Source organism: Oncorhynchus mykiss, chromosome 29 (genome assembly GCF_057628025.1).
Source record: "Oncorhynchus mykiss isolate SJ-2025 chromosome 29, ASM5762802v1, whole genome shotgun sequence".
Taxonomy (NCBI): domain Eukaryota; kingdom Metazoa; phylum Chordata; class Actinopteri; order Salmoniformes; family Salmonidae; genus Oncorhynchus; species Oncorhynchus mykiss.
The window spans coordinates 5,203,558-5,213,492 of NC_143050.1; the positions used below are offsets into that span (position 1 = coordinate 5,203,558).

Consider the following 9,935-nt stretch of genomic DNA (forward strand, 5'->3'; position numbering starts at 1 on the left):
AATACTTTCTAAACATTGCAAACTGAACGTTCTGATCTGTTGCATCAGCCTCATTGCTATTTTGGATGGGTGGTTGTATTCGTTTGGGATTTCACATCCCAGAGTAGGTTCTGAATATTTATTTTTTTTGCACAGAAGGCCAAATTAACCAATAAAATAGGTCAACGTTTGTACTGTGTGAGATCGTGACATAGGCTGGCGCTTTTGCTGATCATTAAACCAACTCGTCTTGTATCATGTATCAGAGCCGAACACAACTCAGTACGCTTCTGTTCTTCTGAAATAACCATTTTCTTCGTGTGTCTTTAGACCCGTCTAAAATAAGATTTGGGAAGGTGTAGACTATATAAAATGCATTTAGACTTTAAATATGTAGATGTTCCAAAGTTCAGCATTAGTGGCGTGTAGGCTGTGTGTGGAAGACAGGAGGTTAAATGTGTTAATTAATGGTAAATTACCATGAGACAAGCAGTTATTTGCTTAACAAATCACCAGCTGAAAAAAAAAGTCCTGACCGCCACAGCCCAACATGTGAACAGACAACCCCGGTGTCGTGTTCACGGCAAGTTGCCAGGATGTCAACGTTTCCTACTCATCGCAGTACAACCTCAGCATTACGAAACGTATATTTGATCAAATAAGTCATTTTTTTGTTGACTAAATTAGACTCATTCATCTCCATTATATATATTTTTTTTAAGTCCTCGCATGTGGAGCATTTTATCAACACCACCTGTTAAGACACGTTTGAGTTATCCCGCGAGCTTCACCTCTTCCTCACTGTCAACCATTCGTGACAGGGACAGACATGGCGATGGCGCCATCTAGTGGCACCAAAAAATGACAAGCGCAAACTTCTCAATGTACTACAGAGTCTGACAGTCAAGAGGCCTTTTTTTGTAAGCAGTAACACAGCGGTCAACAACCTAGTGACTGCAGAGATATTTGGTACACCCCCCTTTCACTTGAGTCAAATATTTGTCTAGGTTCTATTCAAAACTGGCACTAACGCTTACTCAGGATGCTACAGAAAAACGACTTTTTAAATTTCCAAATCATTTCTGCCTACAGATGTAGCCCTCGACTACGACCATCCCGTCTCACGTTAACTTTCAACCAAATCTCCTCCACTGGACGTGACAAGCCAATAAGGACCACTAGCAACATAACACAATCGAGTTTCATCAGTGACAATTCATTTTTTTATTTATTGGGGCAGCTTGGTACTCAAAGTGAACAAACACAGATGTGTCCCAAAATGTCCCCTGTACTAGCTTTAGGACAACAGCGTACAACAGAATATAACTCACATATAGACAGGAAGCAACAAGTCTTAGCAGGATCAACAGAGATACTGGTTGATAATGAATTTTAAATAAGCGCTTTATATTCTGCGGTCATTAGAAACCAAATCCCAAAACAACCCTAGCCACTACATCGTAGGGCACTTGATCTGATTTTTATAGGTACAAACTATATGGTGAAATTTCCACCTAGCTTACCATTGAGCCACGACTACGTGGAATACTACCAGATTGTCTGTACCTGCCGTAGGGCTCTTGTCTAAATAGGGAGTCATTTGGGTCACCCCTGCAACCTGTGTGTCCGAGTCAAAGCCCTCAGAACACAGGGTCTCTGTCCCATATGGCACCCTAACCCATATGTAGTGCACTACATAAACACTAGGGGGGGGTCATTTGGGACACAGTTCTGTCAGATGAGGTGTCATAAAGGTCTAGGTAGGGGTTGGGCTAGAAATGTATTTTTACAGAGCCTTCTATGGGGGTCGGCCGTAGCTACAGTGGTCTTCAAGCAGAGGCTAGTGTGTACCAGGGCTCCCAGTAAGGGAGTGTGTCCTGTTTACTGGGCAATGCCAATCACTCCACAGGCCTGCCGACCGCCAGCGTTGCCAGTCTTCAGACTCTCCTCGTTGCCTCCTTTTCCCAGATCATCAGCCTTCTCATGGATCTAATGATAAAAGGGGGAGGGACGCAAAAGAGAGCGAGGACAGAGAGGGGGCGATTAAGGGTGCAACAGGGTTCTGTTTATGTAGAGAAACCTCAAGTGTGGTTGGTGTGCATTAGGAATTCAATTCTGAAAAATGGGTCTTACCACCATGGTCCTGCCGATGATAGAGTCGGGTCCAGTGAGAGTCAACATCTTATCCTGGATGTTGATCTTAGCCACATTGTCAGCTCCTGCAGTCACGTTGCCAAGGTCCCCTACGTGCCTAGCAACACAGACAGGATATGATGTCAGAGGAAAGGGTACAGTTTTAGAATAGTGTACCCCCACCCCCAAAAGTGCACACCGTAGCAAAACATTGAGAGCCAAGGGTAGGTGGTTGACATTTCCCTAAACCACTATTTTTGCCTGTGATCTCATTTTGAATCCGTCACAGATCTACCCAATAAGAGTCAACATAGCATCTAAAAAAACAGAAAATTCTTCCCGACAACTAAGTATGTGAATCGGAGGCTAAAATGGTCTGCTGTTCTGGTCCCGTCAACTTGCAGCAGCGCTCTTAATGTTCTCTATCTGCGGCTCATCCGGTCGCTCGGAGCAACGTCATAACGCCGAGTCTTAGTTCAGACCGTATGAGTCGTTGACTACAGAGCATTCAGACCCCTTGCAACCTTCTAAAAAAAAATTATGCAATTAATTTATACACAATGACAAACCTAAAAACAGGTTTAGATATTTTTTGAAAAACCAGAAACAAACAAGTATTGAGACCCTTCGCTATGAGATTCTAAATTGAGTTCAGGTGCATCCTGTTTCCATTGGTCATCCTTGAGATGTGGACTCACATCAAGTTGTAGAAACATGTGGTAAATTCAGTTGATTGGACATGACTTGGAAAGGCACACACCTGTCTATACATATACACACAGTCCCACAGTTGACAGTGCACGGCAGAGAAAAAAACCAAGCCATCAAACATCTGTAGCTTTGAAGGACCAAGAACACAGTGGCCTCCATCATTCTTACATGGAATAGTTTTGGTGGTTCCAAACTTCTTCCTAGACCTGTCCTTCTAGCCAAACTAAGCAACTGTTCTTGGGGACTTTCAATGCTTCAGACATGTTTTGGTAGCTTTCCCCAGATCTGTGCCTCGACACAATCTTGTCTTGGCGCCCTACGGACAATTCCGTCGACCTCATGGCTTGGTTTTTGCACCGAGATGCACTGTCAACTGTGGGACCTTATAGATGAGTACCTTTCCAAAGCATGTCCAATTATATATAGACTTAAAATTATAATCAATTTTAGAATACGGCTGTAACGTAACAAAATGTGGAAAAAGAAGTCAAGGGGGTCTGAATACTTCCTAATGTTACTGCTATTTATGGGGATCAGGCCCGAGGGCCTATCTTTCCACCCAGATGGTTCTGCTGGGCATCAGTTGGTCAAGCCAACCAACAGACATAAGGACATGTGACGCGAGAGGCATAGAATCAGGGGGAGAATCGCAACTGTGCATTTATTTGATTCCCTATGGGGGAACTCACGATACAATATGATCACCATGTTAGGTCCCGAATACGATACGGATTCGAATCTCACGATATGTATTACGATTCAATGCTCCCAACATATCGCTCAGCATGTGTCCTGCTGCAGAGGGACGAGACAGAGCCATGAGAACAAATGTTGATCAACCACAGTAATAAACAAGCACTGAAAACAAATTAACTCCCTATAAAAAGAAGATGAGCACAAGCTATGAAGGAAAAAAGACCGGAATTTTGGTTTGAGTACAGACAACCAGAGCAAAAAAAATATCCAGATATTTAACTATCGATTCAACCCCCCCTCCCAACACTAAATCCCTCACTCTCTCCTCAAAACATTGCACGAGGTCAGAACACTGTTTGAGGGGAGGAGAGGATGTGAGGAGTCACGGCAACGGAGAGATTCTCCACTTAGTGGGTCTGTCCCATAGACTATTATAAGATTAAAAAAGGGCAAGACTGGCAAGAGTTAAACACGCTAAGGTTCATTACATTAACTAGAATTCTACGTGCTTGATTATAACCAATTATATTAGGTCTTTGTATAACTGTGTTGAACAGTATACACAGCTGTACCATTAAATCATTACTAGTGTGGCCATCTAGCACAATAGCTTTCAAAAACTCCCCTCTGGGACCATCCAGACGTTTCACAATTGTGTTGTCTCCCTGAATTATGTACATGAAACAGCTGGGAATATCCGAGGAGAGGATTGGAAAAAAACTCCTGGTCTATCAGGCCTAACTCCTTCAGTCATGAGGGCCAGACTAACCGAACAGCATCAGTGGGTCCTCCGTGGGTCTGGTTGTGGGGGTTGAAGTGGGGTCCGGCACTCATACAGCCGTTGGTGTTGTCTCCATAAGCATGGACGTGGAAGCCATGTTCCCCCGGGGCCAGACCCGAGATCTCCCCAATCAGCTTCACAGGACCATCGGCACCCTACAGACAGACAAGTTATAGGCCTATACACACACTGTAGGTTTTTTATAGATTACTCCATTTGCTAGTCGGGTCACCTCTATCCCCCTCTCTTCCTGCATGCCACTAACCACACCAAGCCCTGCCTCAAATCGTATTGGTCACATACACATGGTTAGCAGATGGTAATGCGAGTGTAGCGAAATGCTTGTGCTTCTAGTTCTGACCCTGCAGTTATAACTAACAATTCCACAACAACTACCTTACACACAAGTGTGAAGAATAATACATTATTATATGAATGAGCGAATAATAAATATATGAATGAGCGATGGCCGAACGGCATAGGCAAGTTGCAGTAGATGGTATTAAGTACAGTACATGCATATATGAGATGAGTAATGCAGGTTATGTAAACATTATATGAAGCGGCATTGTTTAAAGTGACACATTTATTACATCAATTTTTCCATTATTAAAGTGAGCTAGAGATGAGTCAGTATGTTGGCAGCAGCCACTCAATGTTAGTGGTGGCTGTTTTAACAGCCTGATGGCCTTGAGATAAAAACTGTATTTTTCAGTCTCTCGGTGCCCGCCTGCACCTAAGGGAGAGAGCAGTTGGCTCAACCACAGAGCCAGTGGGACTGTGTTGCTCACTCAGCGTGGTTTGACTGGCTCGGTGACATGCTGCTCTCCATAAACATTCTATACACATTTAGTTGTCTTACTGTCTGCCAACTACCATCTGCTAGTTTCGTTCCTTAGCAAAATAATGTGTTAGCCCCTAATGCTAAAATATCACTAGTTAGCTGGCCATCTAGCTTGCTGAATGTATAAAGAGTCAAAGCAAACGTAGCTCGCTAACACTGCCTGGTAGCAGCGCTGGTGTCTAGCTAGATCGTGATGCACAAACATGCTTATCTTATCAGAGGGGAATAGGAGAAACAACTGTTGGCTAGATAGATAAAGTAAGAAAACATGTAATTAAAATCTATACTGAACAAAATATATTCAAACGGGTTACCAAAGTAATTAGAACAGTAAAAACACGTTGCCATACACGTGGTATACGTCTGATATACCACGGCTGTCGACCAATCAGTATTCAACCACCCATCTCAAACAGTTCCATTATTTCAGTTATTCTGCAGTTTTTTTTTAGCCAGAATGAATTTACGAACGTAATTTATCAAGTGTTTTGCATGACAGCACAAAACAGACACTCAGGCTAGTATATAGCACCAGCTGTTTTTAGACATTTTGGAAATGTTGAAAGATCAACTGTGAACTAGTTACAACAGTCACCGCTAGTTTGTTGGCCACACGCCTTCTCGGTGCACATTGGTCGTGACAGATTAACACACCAGGTTCAAGGGAAATGGAGGTGGAGGGGGGAGACCAGGCAGAATGCCTCCAGCCTGATCCGATAGCTGTATCTGCTGTATCAGAAACGGACTGGCGCACAGGATACAATGACTCAGCAATAAAAATTCATTTCAAAAAAGGGGTCGGCCTTTTATTAATCTGTTCCCCGCCGTGTTACAGTAACGTGTTAGGAGTTTGCATTGGTTTTCCCCAAACTTCCTAGTTAAAACATTAAGTATATAACAGGCAGAACTAGTTAGCATTTAATTAATATAATTCCCACTTTACCCTACTTATAGACTACTAGCTATGGCATCTAACTACATGGAGTTAATCATTTACAACGAGGGGTTTAAAAGTGCAACTACAGGTTACGAGACAGCTGGTATCAAAAGGCTGGGAGACATGCTACGGCTACAGTAGCTAACGCCTGCAGGCTGTCAACTAAATGACTGAACTTTGAATTAAACTGCTTTTAAGCAGATATATTTTTAAAAAGCTACCTAGTTAGCGTTAAAAACGTCGTCAGGCAAAAAAAAAAAAAATAGCTAGGGATCTATGATACTAAAACAGTTGCATAAGTGACCTGCAAGAGTTTGACAACGTTAGTTAGCTAAGATAGCCAAGTTGCTAACGTTAGCTAGTTGAACGAGGCCCCATCATCTACACAGTCTACGTCTCCAAGTGCATGCATGTATGTATTTCCCATTTAAACGAAATATTTTACCTCCTGCTCAAAGAATACGGTCCCGGTAACTTCACCGGTGCCTTTGAGCACGCAAACAGCCTTCATTGCCATCTCTTCACGTCCTACTTGCCTGACCTAAAGATCTCAAGTCCCGAATACCAAATTTCTGCACGCTAGAAGTCGAGTTTCCTTCCTCTAATAGTGTCCAATCAGGGGCGTGGGGATAATAGTGTCCAATCAGGGGCGAGGTGATGGGTGAGCAGAGATCTGATTGGCTAATGAGAACACTCGTTTATAGGCTTGTTTAAATCAAGTTTCAACGATATATAACTCTGGGGAACGCAATGTACGAACAGTTGCAACCTGTCATTCATGGCAGGTGAGCCCCACCTTGTTTAGCAAAAAAATAAAAAGGCAACTCCAAATTGCAGGTGTTTTAGCCTGAGGCTGAATGAACTGTATGGCTGCCAGACAAGGATCCGCTGATAGCCAGGTGTAGCCGTGGTAAGATGTTGGGACTGCTGTTGGGACAGCTTTATGTAAACCTAACAGTTTGTGGGCAACGTTTGTCACTGTTATAGTGCAATTCATGTATTGTTTAGAGTTGTGTTGTGTAGTGTAGTGGCTTTGCTGGCATCCATCTAAACATTCAAAAAATTGCCCCACCAAGATTTACACTAGTAAGCCAACCCACTCAAGTGACGCACCCCTCCCAAGAACGGCATGGAGGAGCACCAGTAAGCCAGTGACTCAGCCCATGTAATAAGTTCTGTCAGAGGCAGAGAATCCCAGTGGAGAGAGGGGAACCGGCCAGGCAAAGACAGCGAGGGTGGTTCGTCGTTCCAGTGCATTGCCGTTTCACTATCGCAACCCTGGGCCAGACTACACTCAATCATAGAATCTACTGAAGAGATGAGTCTTCAGTAAAGAGGCAGACCATTCCATAAAAATCTAATCTCATTTTATTTGTCACATGCGCAGAATACAACAGATGTAGACCTTCCCGTGAAATGTTTACTGACAGGCCCTTAACCAACAATGCAGTTCAAGAAATAGAGTTGATAAAATATTTACTAAATAAACTAAAGTTTAAAAAAATCTAATCAATCACAAATTAACACAAAAAATGTACATAACAATAACAAGGTTTTATACAGGGTATTACGGTACAGAGTCAATGTGGAGGCTATATACAGGGTGTTACGGTACTGAGTCAATGTGGAGGCTATATACAGGGGGTACAGAGTCAATGTGGAGGCTATATACAGGGTATTACGGTACAGAGTCAATGTGGAGGCTATATACAGGGTGTTACGGTACTGAGTCAATGTGGAGGCTATATACAGGGTGTTACGGTACAGAGTCAATGTGGAGGCTATATGCAAGGGGTTACGGTACAGAGTCAATGTGGAGGCTATATACAGGGTGTTACGGTACTGAGTCAATGTGGAGGCTATATACAGGGGGTACAGAGTCAATGTGGAGGCTATATACAGGGTATTACGGTACAGAGTCAATGTGGAGGCTATATACAGGGTGTTACGGTACTGAGTCAATGTGGAGGCTATATACAGGGTGTTACGGTACAGAGTCAATGTGGAGGCTATATGCAAGGGGTTACGGTACAGAGTCAATGTGGAGGCTATATACAGGGGGTACTGGTACAGAGTCAATGTGGAGGCTATATGCAGGGTGTTACGGTACAGAGTCAATGTGGAGGCTATATACAGGGTGTTACGGTACAGAGTCAATGTGGAGGCTATATACAGGGTGTTACGGTACAGAGTCAATGTGGAGGCTATATACAGGGGGTACCGGTACAGAGTCAATGTGGAGGCTATATACAGGGGGTACCAGTACAGAGTCAATGTGGAGGCTATATACAGGGTGTTATGGTACAGAGTCAATGTGGAGGCTATATACAGGGTGTTACGGTACAGAGTCAATGTGGAGGCTATATACAGGGGGTACCGGTACAGAGTCAATGTGGAGGCTATATACAGGGTGTTACGGTACTGAGTCAATGTGGAGGCTATATACAGGGGGTACCGGTGCAGAGTCAATGTGGAGGCTATATACAGGGTGTTACGGTACAGAGTCAATGTGGAGGCTATATACAGGGGGTACCGGTACAGAGTCAATGTGGAGGCTATATACAGGGTGTTACGGTACTGAGTCAATGTGGAGGCTATATACAGGGGGTACCGGTGCAGAGTCAATGTGGAGGCTATATACAGGGTCTTACGGTACAGAGTCAATGTGGAGGCTATATACAGGGGGGTACCGGTACAGAGTCAATGTGGAGGCTATATACAGGGTGTTACGGTACAGAGTCAATGTGGAGGCTATATACAGGGTGTTAAGGTACAGAGTCAATGTGGAGGCTATATACAGGGTGTTACGGTACAGAGTCAATGTGGAGGCTATATACAGGGTGTTACGGTACAGAGTCAATGTGGAGGCTATATACAGGGGGTACCGTTACAGAGTCAATGTGGAGGCTATATACAGGGTGTTACGGTACTGAGTCAATGTGGAGGCTATATACAGGGGGTACCGGTGCAGAGTCAATGTGGAGGCTATATACAGGGTCTTACGGTACAGAGTCAATGTGGAGGCTATATACAGGGGGGTACCGGTACAGAGTCAATGTGGAGGCTATATACAGGGTGTTAAGGTACAGAGTCAATGTGGAGGCTATATACAGGGTGTTACGGTACTGAGTCAATGTGGAGGCTATATACAGGGTGTTACGGTACAGAGTCAATGTGGAGGCTATATACAGGGTGTTACGGTACAGAGTCAATGTGGAGGCTATATACAGGGGGTACCGGTACAGAGTCAATGTGGAGGCTATATACAGGGGGTACCAGTACAGAGTCAATGTGGAGGCTATATACAGGGGGTACCGGTACAGAGTCAATGTAAATAGTCTGGGTGGCCATTTGATTAGTTGTTCAACAGTCTTATGGCTTGGGGGTAGAAGCTGTTAAGGAGCCTTTTGGTCCTAGACTTGGTGTTCCAGTTCCACGCGGTAGCAGAGAGAACAGTCTATGACTTGGAATTGTTTTGGGCCTTCCTCTGACTAGTATATATGTCCTGGATGGCAGGAAGCTTGTCCCTAGAGATGTACTGGGCCGTATGCGCTACCCTCTGTAGCGTCTTACGGTCAGATGCCGAGCAGTTGCCATACCAGGCGGTGATGCAACCATGCTCTCGATGGTGCAGCTGTATAACTTTTTGACGATCTGGGGACCCATGTCAAATCTTTTCAGTCTCATGAGGGAGAAAAGCTGATGTTGTGCACTCTTCACAACTGTCTTGGTGTGTTTGGACCATGATAGTTTGTTGGTGATGTGGACACCAAGGAACTTGAAACTCTCGACCTGCTCCACTACAGCCCCGTTGATGAGAATGGGGGCCTGTTCGACCCTCCTTTTCCTGTAGT

At 44.1% G+C, this 9,935-nt stretch overlaps 1 protein-coding gene across 2 annotated transcripts; it reads right to left on the reverse strand.

Annotated features, from left to right (window-relative positions):
- Positions 1–1,188: 1,188 nt before the first annotated feature.
- On the reverse strand, positions 1,189–6,687 carry sod1 (superoxide dismutase 1, soluble). 2 transcript variants are annotated; one of them, NM_001124329.1, is given in 5 exon segments: positions 1,359–1,640; positions 1,716–1,968; positions 2,113–2,230; positions 4,289–4,455; positions 6,527–6,618. In NM_001124329.1, coding segments are annotated over 4 exon segments (465 nt in total). In that variant the 5' UTR covers positions 6,599–6,618; the 3' UTR covers positions 1,359–1,640; positions 1,716–1,860.
- Positions 6,688–9,935: the final 3,248 nt, after the last annotated feature.